Consider the following 20,781-nt stretch of genomic DNA (forward strand, 5'->3'; position numbering starts at 1 on the left):
CTTCGCTGCCCCGCTGGCCCGCGCTGCGTGTGAGAGTATGTCCCTTATCAGGCAGCAGCAATGCTCCCTTGTCCTTGCTGCATCGGAAGGGAACAAGCCCAAATCTCCCCTCTGGAAGCCCCCCGTGGAGCTGCAGGGCCATGCAGATGGCTCGTGGAGAGAAAGGAATCGCTGCGAAAACCAGGGAGACGTCTTAGCAGGATGGCAGCAGCAGCCAGTGCGCGACTCCAGGTCTACGCTGTCACAAAAGAAATCTGAACTTACCCTTGTATTTCTCGAGAAGATGGCTGACTTTTGATTCTGGAGGGAGGGAGGCACCCTTCATTTGCAGGTTTTATTTCAAGTCAAGAGAGAGTATTAGCAGTGAGATTCAAACACAAGGTATATAGCCTGCAGTATATAACAGAGCTAAGCTGTCACTTAAAAATACAAAAGTACGAACTTAAAGAACACTTCCCTCAGTGGTGACCTTAAATCATTTCCGTCAGAGAGGTTCAAGGATCATTTGCAAGAAATTTGATGCTGCTCGTGGTATCTTCTCCTTGGACACTTCCTTAGGAAGCACAGACCAGGCAACACGAACAATCCGACGCCGCAAGTAACTTTTAAAGGTTTGGGGAACACAGACAAAAGAAGAATGAAGTAAGAAAGAGAGCTCTGAAAACTTCTTACCTTGTGTCCGCTATGTTGCGACTTCTCTGTCACCAGAAACCTGACAATTGCCTCCCATCTGCCCAGGATCTGGGGATCCCACGCGGTCACCATCAGGATCAGCTGCTTTGAGGGCATTTGCACATGGTGGGCAGCATACATGGTCCCATCCGCTCTCACCTTGAAGTCCAGGCTGTTGGTTTCATACCGAACTCCCTTGTTACCGGCACAGTTATTAAATTTTACTAGAACAGAGAGTAAAAGATGGAAGAAACGTGTGAGATTGGCGTGATAAGGAAAGCAATCAAACACAAGTTTCAGACATTTAATTTTCACTGATGTCTTCTATATCTCTAATAACCATCAAGGAAATGATTTAACTGTTTCTTCGACCTTTCAGGAGTGCTCTTGTGCTTTATCTCCATTCCCCAGGGAAGAAGTTGTAAGCCATTTTTAAAGTATTTGATACAGTTTCATTAGATCTCAAACACAGCTGTTCCCCATTTCTACAAGTGGATTTCTCCCTTGTCGCCATTATCTTTTAAATTCGACTGGAGTCTATTACCCACACTGTGGGTATTTTTTTGCACGAAATGTTCTCCATTTCCCTAACCCTTCAATAACCTACTTACCAGATAGCCTATTTGCACATTCTTAACTGAAATTCAAAAGCCCATAACAATTCCATTATCAGAAATATAAAAACAAAAAAATTAAACAAAGAAAAAAAAATATTAAACCGTTTTGCGGAACGCATCCGCTGCTGGAACCAGACCCACCCCCCAACCACAGCTGCAATCCCACCCTGGCCGAGCTCTCCACATGTTACAGCTACTGCAAAAAGGAACTGTAAAACTTCACTTCGCAAACCACAATGCATCATTTAAAAGCCTACACTGTCAGATCAAAGCTCCCCAGTTGCTGATATTTTTATTTTCGGCAGTTTTTGCTCAAATTCTTTCACAGTCTAGTTTGAAAACTATTTTTATTGGCATTATGAAACATGTCACATACATCAGGCTGGAAAAAACCCAAACTATTATACGACAAAATTGACAAATCTGATAGAAATTGAACCTGCAGCTAATCACATAGGAAACAAAACACTTTCTGCCATTCGAGTAATCCACGGGGCGGAACACACATGTGGTGAAGGAAAACATATTGTACCCGTAAAAACATCTCAAGTGAGTGAGAATGGATATACAGCTTTCTAGCTAGGATCGTTACATGGGTTCTCATGCTGCGGCTTCTGAGTGCTTAGCAGCGATGCTCCGAGCCTGCCCCGAGATAAGGAAAACCTGCTAGCCCACGTCGGATGCAGCTTCAGCAGGCACTTAATTTTTGCACAAGAAAAGCTAGGTCAGATGAATCCTACCTAGACTGGCTGTGGTGGGAGGAGAAGGGACGCAGGTGAGAGGAGCTCCTGGGCCAGTTTTACCCCACCCGTCCCCTTCCCCCTGTACCATAGCTGACTGCTTCTGCAGCGCTGCTTTGAGCTGAAGCAGGGACTAATCTGGATTTGAACAAAAATATTCGAGGGATGGCGCAGGCGAAAGAAAAAGGCTGCCAGGAAACTGCTCAACCTGCTGCCAAAGCCCCGGTACAATCACAGTGTGGAGACATGAGGGGAAAATCCATCCCCTCCTTCACCAAATTGCACCTCTCAATAACCGGGGTGCCGTGATCATGTCTTAACTATACATCTTACAAAGGCTTTCCATGCTACATATTTATTTAGATCGCATTTGTACATTTTTATGCATGTGTAGTGGGAACTGTCACCTAATGCTGCAGTAATTATTGGGCACAAACAGCAAATGTCACACATTGATTTATAAAAAAGAATATGGATAAAGTTATCTAGTATATAAAAAACCCGCGGGTAATGCTTTTAAGCAATTTCATTGTCATAGGCTACATCATTAAGATCTTGTTTAATCTGGAATCCAGGGAAAACAAAAATCCCTCGGTTTTGTTTTGGAAGGCAGAGGTTTGCCCATCTTTACTTTTCCCTGTAGCTCAGACTGCAGCAAATAACCTCCACGCCTATCTCATCTCGCGTGCTTTAGTGGAGACATTTGACCAGTTATCTCTGCTTTCTATCTCCAGAAGCATAACAAATGTTTTTCAATGTAACAGGAAGCAGCATCTCCTGCATTACTCAAAGTTTAAATGAAACTTCGGACACGATTTTTTAAGGGACAGGATGTTACTTAATTGCTGCTTTGACCACAGTTTGAAGCTCTTGGCACCCTTGCGGGGATGAAACCAGGATGGCCTGAGACCCGCGAGGCGGCTGGTGCTGCTACGGGAGATCCCCCAGGGTCCTGGGGACCACCCTGCTGCAAGACCTCCTTCGTCTTTCAGGAATTTCTGCAAATCTCCCCCACGTTCAGATCCATAATAAATATGTGCGAACCCATCGAGTGCTCCACTGCTAATACGTGATTTATTTTCAGCTCCATGCTATCAGTGTTGTTAGAAATGACGTATATCGGCTGGCATATTATTGCACTCCTCTGCTATGTAAAGGCAATGCAAAAAGCGAGTTGAATCTATATGTCCTGAAGTACCCGCATATCATATACAAAAAGACATTTGAAGAAGAGAGAAAGGAGTGATAATGACTGCACATTAAAAACGATTCAGAGCTTACTTTGATTTTATTGAGATTAAAGGAAGCCCTACAGTGTACTAGTATTCCGAGAGAAGAAAAAAAAAAATCCCTCCCTATACGTGTACGTAGTGATTTCAGTATTCAAAGTACTTAAACATCTGCTTAAGACACAGCACATGGCTCCAATATGCTGCTCTGGTGTCATATGTCACTGTGTCGACTTTTATGCTCCATTATCTAAAAATGGCTACCTCTTAGACAAAGTCCCTCTGTGACTTGCTAATTACTTCCATTAGTTTAAAACAAACTTGACTAGAGACAGAGAAAATCCTGAGAGAAATTAAGTCTAATTTTTTAAACAAGCAACGTCTCTGCTCCGCATCGCTCTTCTCAGGTAGCACAGGTAGATGAACGCTCAGCAATGAATTAACACAGCCGACTCCTCTCCAAAGAGTCCTTAGGAGCTACAAGCACAAAAAGGCTTCAGGGACGTATGGATTCCATAGCACACAGTCACTACGAGGGACCACACCTTGCAGAGCTGCCTGAACAGCAGCAACAGGCCATGGCTCACCTGGGTGGCTTTGCAGAGGATTTCAACCACAGAGGGGAGACGATTCGGAAACTCAGCAGGGGCTGAGCACTAGGGATCACCACGCTCAGCTGCCGTCAGGTAGAGCTGCTGCTATTGCCCCGGGCACTGTTTATACACAGCACAGAAAACACATCTGCAACACGGTATAGATGAACTGCTCGCACTTTCATCACGTGGCTGCAAGGAGTCTCATTAGAAATCCTGTGCTCATCCTCCTTGCTGCCCTGTGAAAATGAGTCCTCGGGATGTTACGTGACTACTGAGATGCACTGTTTTATATATATATATATATACACACACATGCACATATATATATATAAAAATATTTTTTCCAAATACATATGTATAGGTTTGGAAAAAAAAAAAATCAAACTATTGTTCTGTAATAAATAACACAGCTCAAGGAAAGAAGATCTTGTCTGTATTTTCAAATTCCACCTCTTATCTCTACTCTTTGCTCTCATGGAAACAGAAATTAAAATTTCATCCAAGGGCAGAAAAATTTTGCTTTTTTTTTTTTTCGTTCTTTCCTTTAGAAAGCTCTAAGTCTATGTAATTTGCAGTTGATGCAACTCTTGGCTTTAAAATAATTTAATAAATAAACAAACAAACTTTTTTTATTAGACTTAGACGTCTCTGTGGACACAAATCCATCTTTCTTTGACCAGTTTGAAGTCTAAAGAACACTGCATGAATTTAACATTCAAAAGCTGCAGCATCAGTAATTAGGATTTCAGATAAACAGCAGAGCCACACATCTATCATTTTTACAGGATGGTAAAAAAAGAAAACTTTTTTTAATATACTCTGGAAAAATGTTCAGTGATGCTTATCGAAAGCTTATGCTGAAAACAGCATCAAATGCCTGATGCAAAAAACCCCAAGAAGGCACCCTCATTAGCAGGCTTTTAGGTTTAACCCTTTACCCTCATCATTTTTAATTGCTTCTCTATGAAAGGAGGAAGTACGACAATTTGATATGCTGAAACAGGTATTGAGTGATGGGCAGAAAAGCTGCAGGAGTCTGCAGCAAACTGCTGGGCATCTGAGAAAAAAAATGGTATTTTTCTTCAAAAAAGGACACAGGGTGAAAAAAAATTCAACAAGTTTTGCATTGTTCCCTTTTATTATTTAGCTTGTTAAGCTAGCTGGACAGAGTCAAATGATCAAGCGAGGATCTTGAAAGATGTACGAATACACTGAACTTCCTTGCCCTCCAAATGTCTGAGAAATATATTGAATTTAATAGGACTATAAATGGCATAAACCAAAGAATTCACTTTAAGCCTTATCCTTCTGGATTCTCCTTTAACTTCTCCTAGTCCATTAAAAAGTGCCCCCTCTGGCAAGCTGCACAGGGCTGGAAGAGCAGGAGGGATAATACTTATTTATTAGGATATACCCCCTGGCAGGGCATCACCCCACAGTTCAGGATATGGGTCCCTTCAGGACTCTGTTTTTCACGATGGTTTTGAGGATTATTGCTGCAAAGACGTTTCTTTCCTGATGAACTTCAAAGCGGCAAATACACACCGCTATTTACAGTGGGATCCTATCCGCTTTTCAAGTTGTGTCCCTTGAAGAGCTCCCTTTACACCCGGCGTGACTGTGATAAACCTAAGCTGCCAAATCCACCCCTCGTGCCACTTCTGCGAACGCCATTACGATGAGGATGGCTTAACTGTCACCTCTGGAAATTTCAGATGTTTGGGTAACCTGCAGAGCCCTGAGCACGTACAGGAATGTCCCCTTTGTGTGATCTTTAGCAAATCACTTGCGTTCCTGCCCTGGCACCTCTGTCCTAACGCTCCCATACATCTGCACTCATCCGTCTTCCCAGGCTTCTGCAGGGGGTGGCAGTCCTGGCCACCATTCCCCTGCATGCCACCACAACAGAAATTAAAAAAAAAAAACAAAACAGCTCCTTAGTGGATAGGAACCTGTTGTCTAAGAACAGGCATGAAACCATTCAGTTAACCAGAAAAAATGTACATATTCCCAGGCACCCTGTGAGTGCATTACATTCTCGCAAACTGATTTCTCCATTAAGTGCTAATGTGAAACAGAGCGCGCTGTGCCTCATTGGAAAGCTTCGTTTATTTGAGAAAGTAAGTATGTAGTATAAACTTTTACGTGGCCACATTTTCGAGGCATCTTTCTTTATGTTCATGCAACCTCTCTGCGATTCTGTAAGAAAACTGTTTTACAGCAGTGGGAACAAACTGCAGTCAAATGAATTCCCCACGGCCACACTGGAAATCCCCAGCAAAGCTGGGATCTGAATCCTGAAATTCAGGCTCCCTATTACTCATTCAAACTGCCAGATGACACTCCCTCCATCACCCACATACAGGTTAACCAAATACAAGAGAGAAAATTTTAAATGGAGAGAATGGACTTTTACAGGCACTTCAAAAAGCAAATAGAAGCAGATTCTTATTCCTACAAACCGCTGGCATATTTCCACATTAGCACTGGGTTAAAAAATTAAGAAATGTCACACAACTTATTATTGCAACTGTTTTGTAAAATGGAGTCCTATGAATAAATGTAAATACATGGTGGAGTTCTGAGACTAAAATATCTTGTTTACAAAAGGCTAATACTGAAAGGGAGGCAAGAAGATTTTGTTTCTCTTGTACTAAAAGGATGACTGTATGCAGGTACCACAGGCTTTCTGACCACTCTGAAAAAATCCTGAGACGTTGCTGTTTCAGTGTCTTGTAGAAACAAAAAACAACTCAAGCCATTACACTTACACACAATGCTACATATAAGTCCAGAGTCCTGTTTCTGTCCCATTCCTGCTTATGGTAAATCCCATACTATCATACAGTACACAACCAGATTTGCTTCTTGCAGTTAATAAAACACTCAGAGCCCTCCTCCTCCTGTACAAGAAAAACAATGCATAAATAGGAAAAAATGATGGCTGTAAAACCTGATAGAAACAATGTATAATTTTCATCTTCCCATTACTAATTTTATAGGTTACATTTTCAACCATGTCCCCATCAAAAATATTACACTAATAAACTCTTAGTGTCTTTATTTAATATTTATAGCACTGTGGGAGAACCAAACTCTACTGGTAAAAGGTAAAAACAGCAATTCAAACAGCTACTTCAGAGTCTAATAAACATATCCCTAGTGATCAAGTTTAAGAGTACACAGTTTAAGAAAATGCTTTGATACAGAAAACTGTTGGAGATAAATGGATGTATGTTGGTTGGTATATGAATATATAGATAAAAAAATGTGCATGCCCACACCCACGGCTTCACAAAGGATTGATTATTCATTAAGTGTTCTTGGAGTAAAAACCAAAAATAATGAATGAGTTAGGAAAATTAATGAACTGCCCCACAGTCTGTCATCTGCTGAAAATACTTAGCATGATTTAGCATGTTCTTAATGTTATTTTCTTGCAATTAATGGTACCGAAATCTGCTGCAATTTTACCCATTTTCCATATCTCAGGTCAATGTGAAACATTACATCCAATTTTCCAGTGCATTATTTATGATCTCTGAGCTATGACTGCTAATATTTGCCTTACTGGAATAATAATAAAAAATTACCATAACAATTTACCATATGTAATTATGTTCAACAAAATCTTTCTTTATTTATCTTCTTGTAATCTTCAGTTACAGTAAATCCTCCTATACGGAATATGCAATAATAGAACATTCCCAACCTATTACATGCTTGTTAGAAGTGACTCCGTGTGCTAGTCAACTGGTGACACCTCTGAATCAGCAGACGAGTAGCAATCTACCTCCAGCAGCAGGTAAGATAGATTTCAACTGGTACACAAAAATATTTTACATTTAAAAGTACATTTTGAATTTCCCTACTTCAAATTCCAAAGTTCAACCTCCTCCATGATCAAATTATCCATGCAGGTTTTGGGCACACACTCTTGAACTCCTACCTACCTCATGCTCATTTACAGGCTGTTTCGCTTTCACAAAGCCAGGACCGCCTCCAATAGGTTTTATGGGGAAACAACAAGCCTTGTTCATGCACAAGTCATTTATTTAAAAAAAATAAAATATTTCTGTGGGCTTGATAGAACTACATGGAAAATTCATCTTTTCACTTCCAGAGCCACCTAAATGCTTTCAACACCTTTTCCAGCTTTGTATTCCCTTTCAACTGCTCTTGCTTACACAGGGTTTCCGTTTCCACGGCCAGATGAAAAGAAAAGGAACAATACATTTCCACACACTGAAATCGGCATCCTTTAGAAAGCCATTCTGTCACCTGTACAGTCAGCCAGTAGCAATGAGGAGTTGAGAGTACATTAAAAAAGATCTAAATCCCATTCAAACAAAACAAAACCAGCCCCACAGTAAACAAAACTCAATTCCCAGACACTGCCTGCCTCCTTCATATTCCCACCAGTGCTATTTTTCACTTACTGGAAGCCAATCCAACTAAAATACATGTTTTTAAGAAAGAAAAAAAAAAAGTAGTATATTTCACTTTTGGTATTGGAATTGGAGGGGAGTACAGACCCCTGGAGAGAAGGGCTGTAGAACATGATAGAAAAGATGAATCACTCTGGCAACAGCCAGCCAGCCATTAATTTTCAGCAAGCCAGGAGTTGGTCCAATTAAGCCAGGCTCCTCTCTCTACATTAACATGCTTTACTCAGTTTTTTTCTGAAGGTAAAACATCAGCTCGAGACCCCAAAGGCTTTTCTATTTAGGATCAATCAATCTACCTTGCTGCACTGTAAAACATACACTGTCAGCTCTGAGGCTAGCTCAAAAAAGAGCAACAGTGGAAAAATTTGATAAATCGACATGTCTGGCAGTTAGTAGAGGGATACTTCCTACACTGTCACTTATTTTTATCTGATTAGAAACAAGCATTAGTAAAGGGAGCATTCCCCTCTATTCTCTTCCTGGTATTTAGCACTGGGTTAAGAGGAGCCTTTTCATCCCCAATTTTCTAAATCCAAGCGAGACGCTTCCTACCCCAAAGGCACAGAGATACTATCCAGATTTCAAAGGGCAGGGAGTTTGAATTGGATTTGCATGTTGTGGAACTCGCATTCAAGCCTTTTCTTCAGCACAGGAACATGAACCTGCATCTATTAGCAACCCATGTTAAAGATGTTTTTCACTGCTTTCCACGTTTTTATGCTCAGGGCTTTACCGTGGGTATGCAACCTCACCTCTGGGTTTCTAGCACCTGCTTTGGCAACGATTGCTTTATTTGGGATTTCACTGCCCATTTGAGATCCTGTCACTCTCCCTCCACACTACTGAGACATTTCAGAAATTATTAACTAATAAATGAGCCAGAGACTGATGCCAGAGGCCGGTAAGAAGGACACTTACATAGTCTGAAGTCCCCTGCAAAGTGGCACTCCGAGCTGGGATAACTCAGAGGATTACCCTTTTCTTCGGTGAATGCCATAGTAACTATACTGTTGGCTTCCATTCTTGTTCTCAATAGACGTCTTTATCCTTGGATAAAAAAACCTTCACAGTAGTTTCAGTATGACAGTCGTCCTCTGTTCTTAACAGTAAGGTAGACCAAAAGCCACTGGGATGTGCAGCTGATGTTTTAGCTTCAGATTAAAAGGCAAATAAAGAGAAGCTTGGTTTGGGTAATCTTGAAAATAACAACTGCACCACACTTTTTGGCAAATGCTGAGTTTTTACAGGCAACCATTTTTATTCTTTGCTCTTCTTTAAATTCCATGCATCTGTAGGATGGTACTGAGATTCACTATGGCACTAATGAGATCATTTTGCAATTAAAGGCTAAGTAGAAACAAACCTCTCACCACTCTACAGGAGAGTTTGGCTTCTCTGATTAAGCAGCAGTAAATAAACCTGTTTCACTCTTGGTCCTGGTGCACAGTCTTTCTATGATTAACTCTCCAAACAAGATGGACTGATTGACCCCATGGATTAATCAATGAGTTTCTCAGCTTCAGAGCAAAGTGCAAGTTGTGGGAGTTACCTGCAGTAGGATGTGTTTTAATTACTATTACTACAGCACAGAGTAAATAAATCCCAGGGCACTTTGTTTGGAGGTTTTACCCTTAGCGCTAATGATTTTCACAACACTCTCGTGTTTGTCAAACTACCTACATGGGAAAAGATTTTCAACATCACTATGCATTTCTGGAGGAAAAACTACAGATTTTAGGGTAGCTTAATGGGATAATTATAAAGGGAGGAGCCTTGTAGGGCAATCTCTAGATTACCCCACCTGCTTGCCCATCTTACCTGTCGGCAGGAGCATCCCTGGGAGAACTTACTGGGAGGCTGGGGCTGTATTTGAGAGAAACCCTGGGTGTGCTGCACTAAGCACCTTCTTCTCCCCAGCGTTCCCGGGCAGAGCGGAGGGCCCGACCCTTCTGGTACCGGGAACGTCCCTACATTCGGAGCAGTGGTGGGAAGCAGGCAAGCACGCTCAACTGTGCAAACACAGCCATCCCTGCCGGCTCCCACCGGCCCTGCCAACGGTGACCTGGCAGCCCTGGGGGTTTTTCCTCTCTGTTACAGATCTCTTTTCAACTTGCCAGAACTGTATTTGAAAGACGCGGAGAGCTGCAGGAAGATTTTAGGGAGAGAAAAAATGTGAACACAGGCCATTTGCAGCCTAGGAAAAGAAGTTGAAAGAGGTGCTCCCACTGTAGTTGTGTCAGATAGCCTCAGGCTCCTCTCTCCTCACACTCTTCAAAACAAACAAACTCTCAACACCTAGAAACAGAGGCTGCACATGTCAGGGAAAAAAAAAAATCAGACACACCAGTAAAGACACTGAACTCCTCACGGACTTGACTTGCGTGTAAACACTGACAACTTTGGGCTTGGCTGTTCTCATCTTCCTCGGCCTAGCTCAGGAGCAAACGTGCACTGATCCAGGGAGTCAAATCACAATGCAGTAACTGAACAGACGTTTCAGGCAAGAATATTAGAAATTGAAAATTTTGTTATCTGTAAGAATCAAGGCAGCTATATTTAACTTGCAGCTGCTGTGCACCTCTGCTCAGCTGCCTGCACAAAAAGCAGCTGTAGTCCTCACCTTCAGCTGTAGCCTACACAACCTTCAGGTTTCAAGAGAAATCAGTATCATGTAGAATAAAGCACTGTTTGGTACCTGCTGGGCTCAACTGCTTTGATATTTGAACAAATTCAGAGAGTTTTATTTACAGGTGGAGGCTCTGGGTTCTATTTCTGCACTTGGTCAGAGGGAGCAGAAGGAAAAGTGGCCTCGATGCCCAAGCTGCACTCGAGTGGGTAATAAATATTGGGCAAGCTGAGAGATGGCAGGGCGTCCTGCCCCAGGGCCGGGGCTCTAGTGTCCACTGAATTCACAGGAAATTCACCCACGGAGCAGGAAATTAACTGGAAAAGCAAAGCCACAATAAAGCGCAGCTCCATGCCCTCTGGTGTTGGTCATCACTGAATAAAAATGAACCTCCTGGCCTCTGCAGCCACCCTTGAACCAGCCATGTCCTGACAACTGCATCCCCCCAGCTGCGGCGCTTGGCTGCTGATGCTTCCGATGGAGACTCAGGAAAATGAGGTTTACTGGAATTCTCCCTTTCCTCTTTCACGTTCACCCTCTCCGCCCCTTCCTACTGCAGTGGTCTCTAACAGAAAGGCAGCACTCTCCTCACTGAAGAATGACCTCAGGATTCAACTAGCAACCTTAAACGTAACAGAGTGCTTTTGGCAGGGCTCAGTACCATCAATTAAAGCAGAGAGAGACTAAAGCCAGTAAATTAGAGAACGTGACAAATGCAGCACAAAGCACTGATGATCCCAGAAGGTATCAAATTTAGTGTTAAAGTAAAGAAACAATAGGGAAGTCCAAGACATTTCAGAGTGTAGTGAATCAAATTAAATTGCCTGAAATTCCACATGGAATACATTTGACAAATTTCTTTCCCCCTCTTCAGCTTTCTGTTTGAGATGAACTGTCGTCTGGCAGCTTCAAACGTCTGGCACAGCTTCAGCTTCAGTTTGCTGGGGCTGAATCCAAACACGAACCTGAACTTTACCAGTTCTGCTCTTTTTGTAAACATACTTGCTGTGGCTGCCAAATGCTTTCCAAAAGCACACAAAACCCAGAATCCAAAAGGAAAACATTGTCTTGCTGCAATAAAATTTGCATTTTACCACCTATCGGTAGCATCCCGCGTGCAGAGCCGTCGGTTGGTCAAAGCCCACCTTGCCCTCAGTTTCCCCACACATTTTGAAAGGGGTCGGGCGAGCGGCGAGGTCCCGGGGGGGGACGCGGCTCCCACGCACCCGGTACGAGTCCATCCCGCAGCGCCGCAGCCCCGGCAGCGCCGGTGCCGCTTCTTCCCCCAGGGCTGCGTGGGCAGCTAATAATACAACAATTAGCAATAGGATTCCTCAGACGTGCTGGATAAGACAAGCAGTAAAATGTCATTATACACGTGCCACTGATAGCGAAGAGCAGTTTAGATTACCCCAGTGAGTAGTCTCGGGAACAAATTCATTTTAAGGTAGGGAACTTCAGGCAGAGGAAGAGACAGATATGAAGAGGGTTATGATCAAATTGCTCTGAGCGCAGATAGCATCGGCCTTGATATATCAGATTTTTTTTCATTTTGCTTTTAAAACAGAACTGGTTTTGCAAAACGTTCACAACAATGGCACGTTTCTTTGAAGCAGGATGCAACTCTTCACCAGCATCATCCCACTACCTGTACTGACTCTGTCTTACAGAAAACAAATTCTTCCTCCATTTTAAAGCTTTTTAAAACTACCAAGCTCCACAAACTATCCAACTGCAGAAGGCTAAAACGAGGCCACCTTTAGGCTGAAGAATAGCAAATGACAGAGGTGTGTGAATTCTGGCACAAGACACACAGGCAAGCAGATGCTGTTAGAAAAGCGTATTTTACTGTCCACAAAGCATTGGCCTCATCTCCGAGAGCCACATGGAGTTCCACCACTGCCCAAAATAGACAACATCTGGTTCATATAAACTCTGATTTATTGCATGTCTTCTCTCCCCTTGGATTTTAATTATGAGTAGATCTTGTAACTATTATATTTGTATTTGTTTTATCCATCTAGATGTTTTTTTACCCTATTAACTACAAATTGAAAGCTCTTTCTAAAAATAGTACAAAAATATACTTAAAAATATGCATATGGCCTTTATTAAAGAAATCCTTATACTGAATTTTTAGATGAAGTACCACTGAAACCACTGATTAGCAAGCAAACCTTTACCTGATTTCCTGAATAAGATGAGACTGAAGAAATTGCTTTCTATTACAATAAAACCTCAAAGAAAATAGAGTATGTAACTGACTACTGCTTCTAATGTTAACCAGTGTGGTAACGAATAAAAATCACTCCTCGTTGTACCACTCTGACCACTCCTGGGAGCCGTTTGCAGGGGTGTTGAGCCAGTTTCAATGGTCAGGTGTCAATATTTTAAAGAACCTCTCTAAGGTGGCACTTTCTCAGCGGAAGAGACAGATCCAGACTGTGCCTGGAGAATAAACTATTCTTTCTCCCCGGGAAAGAGTAATACAATCAGGAATGCAATAGTTGGAAGCCTTCATATTGAGAGTTTTTTTGTCTAAGTTTTTTTCTTTTTTCCAACGAAACTCTTGCTCTTTCTGGGAATAAGTTGATTTAGAAGTCACTTTTTAATTTGTACGGTTGAATAACCACCACCATAAAAGAACATACAGTGCAATAAATAAATACCACTTGCAAACTTCAGAACTCTCTGCCACCACTTCATCCATCAAAACTAATTCTGTAAAAAACAAAGGATGTGACAAACCCAACCAACCTTTTACCCCATCTTACAAAAAGACTGAAATCTGTTTCTGGAAATGTCGTCAATGTTTCTATCAAATGATCGAGTCCTCTGGAAATGTTTAGCAGTCCTACAGAAACACCCTCCGTGAGGACCAGTAGCCCTTGTCTCCGAAAGCCCAACGCCCTGACTGGGCAGCTCAGGTCCAAGCACTTATGCAGAAATCCTGTCCTACTCATGGCACAGAATTTCTGGGAATATGATGGAAAACAGAAATTGCCACAGATGTCTGAATTGCTGACACTGGAAAGCAAAGAGGGCCGATAGCTGAGTTTCCCTCACCCCAGCGTCAGCACACAGCATGACTCGTGTGCTGAACCCTCCCCTGCACACCAATAAACCCTTGAGGTGGAGTAATTTGAACGTAAGAAATATCTTGGCCCTGTATCTGTTTTTTAATTAGAAAGTTTTACATGTAAACATATACCTTCTCTTCTTCCAAATCCACACTGACATCCACTACTTATCATTCTGAAGTGATTGCTAGAGGAAACATGCTTAAAAACTATCATGTTCTATGGAAGTTTTCTTAGCTCTGCCCATCATCATGCTGTCTGCTCCCCTTTCACATCAGCTCAATTGTGAGAGTTTTAAGCTGACATCAAAAAGTCAGGCCATTTGAAGACATAGAAGTCAGGTGTAAGGTTGTAATTTTCTTTTTTTTATTATTTATTTATTGATTGGTTGAAAAAGAAACATCGACTGGCTGATCTATTTTAAAGGTTAAACGAGCGTGATGAATGATATCAAAGAAAGCCCTACCAAACCACGATTCCCACTTTTTTTTACAAACTACACAGACATCAACAGCCTAAAGACACAACAATCCCGATTTATTGATAGGTACCACGGAGTGATGAAGACACTTGAGCTGGAGACTCATCCTCTCCTTACAGATGTGAAGGGAGCAGTTGGCACCGACCCTAGGAGGATGCTGCGTTGGCTCTTACGTCCTGTTACCAACATGGGTAGCAGCACTTCAACACTTTCAAGTCACACATTTGCAGTTTTTTCAAGACCAGGCCTCAGTAAGGACTGCCAGCTACCGCTGTCAGTAATGTCTAGCTCAATGTAAACACTTCGTTGGTAACGTGATGAAATTACACCTTCAGGTTTATTCAAAGTACTAAAATAAATCTTTTCACAGAACGCGTATGCATTCATTTATACTGCGCTGCTATGACCACAAGTTTAATTGTTACTATTTAATTATTCATTGTGGATCAGGTCTCAATTTAAGCAAATATGCAAAGATAAGGAAGAATGGGCACTTGTTTATCTCAGTTTTTCCAATTAATTCAAGTTGTTCATTAATCACATTACTTTTCTACTATGTGATAAGAAAATAAAAAAAAACCAGCAACCATCCAAACAACAAAAAAAGACACCCGTTATGGAAAAAGCAGGATATTCTACAAAATTTACTTGCATGAATAGACTCCATTAAACCAACTAAAATATTCATGTATAGGAGAGCCTCATATTATTGACTCAGCCTACAAGGGAAATTTTTCTTCTTTTTTTGCCTTTAATGTCTACAATATTATGAATCAATTGACCTAATAACAGATTGTATGATGGAGACTGGCTCAGGTGTCATGAAGAATTTCGCCTCGAAATATGAAATTGTCCTAAATTTCCCTCCTGTTCCATACCTGCAGTGACAATAAATGGTACATCAAGCAGCAATTTCATGTCTATTACCAGGTGCTATACATGAATTAAGCAAAACCAAAACTTTCAACCACCCAAAATGTCTACGAAAAGTAACCATCTTCTACTTTTTTTTTAATAAAAAACTTGGGAAAAGTTGAAATAAGAAACAAGAAAAATATTATTCAGTTCCTAATTCATACAGTTTTAATGACATTTCTGACCTTTACAACAAAAAGTATGAACAACTCACACAGACCATTGGGCAAATAGAAAAAGTAACAAGAAGAGCCAGCAAAGAAAAGAACTAACCGTGAGGAATCCTCTGCAGCTCCGATATGACAACATTTCTACTCTGTAAAAATAAAATGCCATCAAAACTTCACCAGCCACTGCCCTCACTTTGTCTGAAGAGACTTCCTATTGATCACCCAGTTGTTCCTTTGATTAATGTCCAAAAGTTTCTGATAAGTAGTCTTGTACTAAGGACATATCACTGTTTGAAATGTGGTTGCCAAAACAGCATATTATTTTCTTTTTCTTGCATGTAAATACTAGCAAGAGCCCACAGCGTCATCTGAACTAGTTACTGAAAATTGTCCAAAAGTGGATACAAAATTCAACGAGCCCTTCTGATTCATGCTCATTAATACATTAACAAGTTTATCTGTCTGTATGAAACATCAGGGTCCTAGGCTTTTAAAGATATCTCATATTTCACTACTGAAATATCTGGCCTTGACTATTTTTGTGCTCAAGCATAGGTTTCGCTTGATGCTCAGTCACTACACTAACATGCACAAGTCAGTTAATTACGCTGCAAATTACTTAGCCATTTGCCATCGCTCTTGTCTGACTCGAGTGTACGGTTGGCATGGTGAAGCCATCTCACAACCAGGTCATCACACGGAGTATGAGGCAGACATCGAGCTCCGCTGAACCCCAACCAGCCACACCACCAGCCCTGAATGAGGATGATTCAGGTCTGTACGGTTAACCTTAACGTTTTTCTGAATGTTTACAAAAAATCAAACAGAAACGAGCACATTTTTTCGTCGAACCTGGCTGCCATGATCAAGTCCTCCTTCTTTGCAGGACTCTCCCCAGTGAATGCACCTCCCCAAACACCGTGGCCTCTGTCCTCGTGTGGTGAAAATGAGGTCACGGAGCTGCACTACGAGCTCCCACCACTGCACGCAGATGGGAAGGTGGGATGTGCAACAGGGCAAGCAATGCTGAAGTGCTCTCCTCTGTGCGCACGTGGCCAGGACACCTGCGTGGCACCTATCTGCAGCACGCTTCGCTTGATAGCTGCCTATTTCCTTGAGCACCAAGGGGATTGAAGCTTTGAAATGAAAAGGTAGCGGGGAGGAAAGCAACCACCTGGGGAAGATCCCCCCAACCAGTAGTTTCAGAAAGAAAAATACAGGCTGTCTTGTTTAAAACCACTGTCATATGTTTACGCAGCCCTCCTCCTTGAGTATTTGCGCTACACAATGCCCCTGTGGAGCGGTGATATTACATGTTAGCTCTCTACCCTGTTATTTCTGGCTGCTTAAGCAGCAAAGGACCAATATCCTGTTCAGCCATGCTCAGTTGGTGCAGGAGAAATCAGTGAGATATTGCTCCGCAGCTCACTTCACACACCTCTTGTCCTTGTGTGGCGCTGCTTGTTTTTGACAATGATTGACGACTCGTACCAAGCCCCTGCATTCGCTACGCAGGAAGCGAATGGATATTTCTTCATGAGCTAACCCTTATCTCGCAAACTCCGTGAGCTTTAAGGGTAGAAACTTATCCTCTGGAACAGTCTTTCACTTCTAAAACACCTCCTCCTTTCTCCTGTGATTTACTATTCATTTATCTTTACTGGAAAGCTGATATTTCTGAGTTACAAACTAGAGACATCTCAGGCTCTAGTTTATGGAAAAGCCAGCCATGGAAACCTGAGAAATGAAAAGCCAACACTTCCACCAGCATATTAGCTGGTTTTAGACCACAGTTAATGAGTTGTCAATCATACATAATTTTACATTAAATTTCATTTACATTTAAGTCACAGTGGACTGAGCAGCTGTGTACATATCCATCAACCAGCTTCCAGTGACCATCAATAATTAATAGCCTCTGTTCACCCTATAATCTTGTTTCCCAAATCCAGATTGACATCTTCCAGGTGGACTGGCTCTCAAGATAGTATTTCCCCCTAAAGTAATTCACACCTGAAACACAGAGCAGACATACGGCCACTCCTTTAGTGATGGTTTACTTCCTTTCCAAAAGTCACCTCTCCATGTCTGGGTGCAGGAAAAGCACATGAGTCATTCTGATGTAAAAGGGAGCTTCAAACTGAGCAGTACCAAGTATCTCAGACAAAGCAGGAAAACAACTAAGGGATTTATGAATTTTATTTACCTACTACTCAACATTCTGCAGAAGAGCCACAAAAAGTGCTTGTGCCCTCTCCAACTTCTCACCCCAAAGCTTGGTGGTGACGGTCTTGAAAATCTTGGTTCCACTTGGCTTTATATGACGTTGTCTGGTTTTCACATTGATATCTTAAGGGAAGAAGACTGACGGACGAAGGTCCCTGGCTGGGCCAAATCATACTCATTATGAAGTCACATCACTTGGCAAACAAATGCCATCACTTCATCTTTCGAAACTTTACCTGGTCAACCCGGGAACAAAGAAGAACCAACTGAGCCCTAGCAGGTTTAGGGCCGCTCTAAGTAACAAGCATCCAAAGGACTGGTAGGCAACTACATTGCAGCCTCCTGACCACGGTTTATCTCCATTAGTTGTGAATTTAGGCAGTTTTCTGACACTGTTTGAGTGGCAAACGAGGGCCAAAAGTTGACAAAGCCTGCAAAGAATACACTAAGATAAGCAAAGGAGAAAGCAGTAACTCTTATTCTATTGTTACAGCCTGCTAGCTCCACGCCTTAAAACTTAAGCTAAACAGTATCAGTGATTTATTCTGCTTAGCTCTAGATAAATAGAACATTAAAATATTCTCTTCCATCTTAGCAGCAAGGCAGGGTGTGGGGACACGAGGTGAAATCATGTCTGTTTACGCCACCTTTTAATTTAGCTGATTTGGGCTGAAAGGATTGCATTAGAGATTAATTACTCCTTAAGAGGTTTCTTTAAAGCAAGGAATTTAAAAAAATTCTGAAAAGCTTAAGGCCTCCTAATACATGTGACTATTTTGCTGTGTTTGAGCCTGGGAAAAGAATAATTATTGAAGCAACGAAACTCTGTTTCTTCTAGCAATGAACAGTAAAAGCTTGTCTGGGGCTAAAAATAGTGATTAGATTGTGACTGTGTGTTACTTCCAAATGTAAAGCCATTTTGCTTGAGACAATATTAAGATGCTAGGATGCAAGGTTTGATCATTAATTTTGGCTAACACTACACATTAGTGTTGCTGCAGTCAGACTTTTTCTTCTCCCCTGGTTTTAGACAGCCTTAATCATGCTTACAGCTGATTCTAATTGCTGAATCGTATCACTCCACTTTCTCTAAAATGCTTGGGGCAAAAGAAATAGTGAAGATTAATGACAGACGTGTAATTAGAAGAAAATGTAAAGATCTAGTGTTAATCATTCAGAAATAATTTGATAAATATGAAATTCTGAAGAGCTCTCAGAGTAAAAGATGATAAAATGAGTACTGTAGCACAAAGCTAAGCAAATTTATATGTACCACACTCCTTGCAAGTGGAAAAAGAGAGCTCACGCGAGCACGCGCAAGCATGTGGGTATGCAAGGGAGGCTTTATTAACATAATGGTATTCAGCATGGAAGACCATCTGTTTTAATTGAGCAAGCTTATTCGTACAATGCTTTGCTCCACTAATCTTGTTTAGATTAATGTTAATGTTCTATTAAAAGGTAGTTTATCATCCCACAATACTGAGTTAAAGTGATCACACCCATAGTAATATTCTCAGCTCTTACGGAGGCAGAGAGCTCACTCATTACCAGGCTATTGATCATCTTACAGTGCAACTATTAAGGCTGGGAACCTTGGCTAAAAGTAACGAGAGGTCTTTTTGCCAGTGAGGGTAAAGGCACATGTAAATAACTTTGATTTAATTAATATAAAACACAAAAGAAAACAGTCTGCAAAATGATTCTCGATAATGCCTTTGGGTAACTACAGGAATGATGCTTTAGCTAATAATACCTTTCAGGTTGTAACACAGAGTAAGTATCAAACTGGGATGCATTTCTCTGGATTGCTATTTTTTCTTTTCTTCCTATGACACATCTTCTCACCGTAACACTTGATCTGTCCTTAGCCTTTGCTTTTAATGAGAAAGCAGGAAGTTGAGTGCTAGCTGGAAGCACGCCTATCATTAAAAATGCAGACACAGGGCAAGTCAAAAAAGTGTAGCAAAGCACATTTTGTATATTGATCTAAAATCCCCAAATTGTAGCAGGCATTAGTGTATCCTGAAGGTTTAACTTTTTTTTTGAAAATATGGCAGAAACTGAAAAGGAACTCTTGCATCCTCCATGGTGGAGAATATTGTACCTAGATATTCTGATTATTATTTTTAGAAGGTTAGATTTTTACAACAAAATTAGGTGCCGGCCAAGAAATGAATCATTCCATCATTGTTTGGGGGCGGGGCGGGGGGTGTTCGGTGTTGGATTAGCAAAATGGATTACAACCAACTATATTTACCACAAAAATAGGACTATAATCAGAAAAATAAGTTCTACACCCATCTGAGTTGGGTCATATTCAGTGCCAGAGTGGGTTTTCTTCCTTCAAACACTTAACACTGCTTAGAGAGCTTCATCCCTGCTTCCTTCCTCTCATCGTGATCTGCCATCTTGATCTGCTCAAGCTCAGCTTCAAGCCCCCAGTGAGGATCACACCTCCTGGCTGTCCCTTCCACTACGCCGTTTTATTTTGTTGCACATCCCTGCGTCCCCTTTCTCCACTGCACCGAGCAGCAGCTCAGTGTCCGACCCCTCAAACACTTCTTTCCCCTCTCCCATGCCACCAGAACCTTGGCATTTGCTCCTCCTGTTCTCAACCAAGTAGCTTTGCCCTTTCTCCCTTGCTGCTCCGTCACTTTGGAATTGAGCAGCAATGTTACCTTTCCATTTCCCTCCTTAAAACATCTCCTTTGCCAGAGCAGATAAAAAACTCTCGACAGTGGCTAGGCAGCTGGAGTGCTGGACGACTGCCGCTTGTGTCGAAATTGTTGTCTCTGTTTCTGAGGACTCACCCCATCTGTCCATCTCAATTCATCAAACGTGTCCTGTCCTACACTGAAATGGCAAACCCACAAGGGCAAGGATCAAGTTTTTTGTGTTTATTTTGTACAGCTCCTAGTACAATGGTGTCTACAACTGCAGCTGCTAAATACCGCTGTGCTACAAATAAAGTAACAAAA

The 20,781-nt window shown here is 41.7% G+C and overlaps 1 protein-coding gene across 1 annotated transcript in view; it reads right to left on the minus strand.

The window, feature by feature from the left end:
* CDH4 (cadherin 4) overlaps positions 1-20,781 on the minus strand; it is a 476,335-nt gene that overhangs the window by 192,624 nt on the left and 262,930 nt on the right. The window contains 1 exon segment of the mRNA XM_030009468.2: positions 673-896. Coding sequence (XP_029865328.1) covers positions 673-896 — 224 coding nt within the window.

The sequence above is a fragment of the Aquila chrysaetos genome, chromosome 3 (genome assembly GCF_900496995.4).
Source record: "Aquila chrysaetos chrysaetos chromosome 3, bAquChr1.4, whole genome shotgun sequence".
Taxonomy (NCBI): Eukaryota; Metazoa; Chordata; class Aves; order Accipitriformes; family Accipitridae; genus Aquila; species Aquila chrysaetos.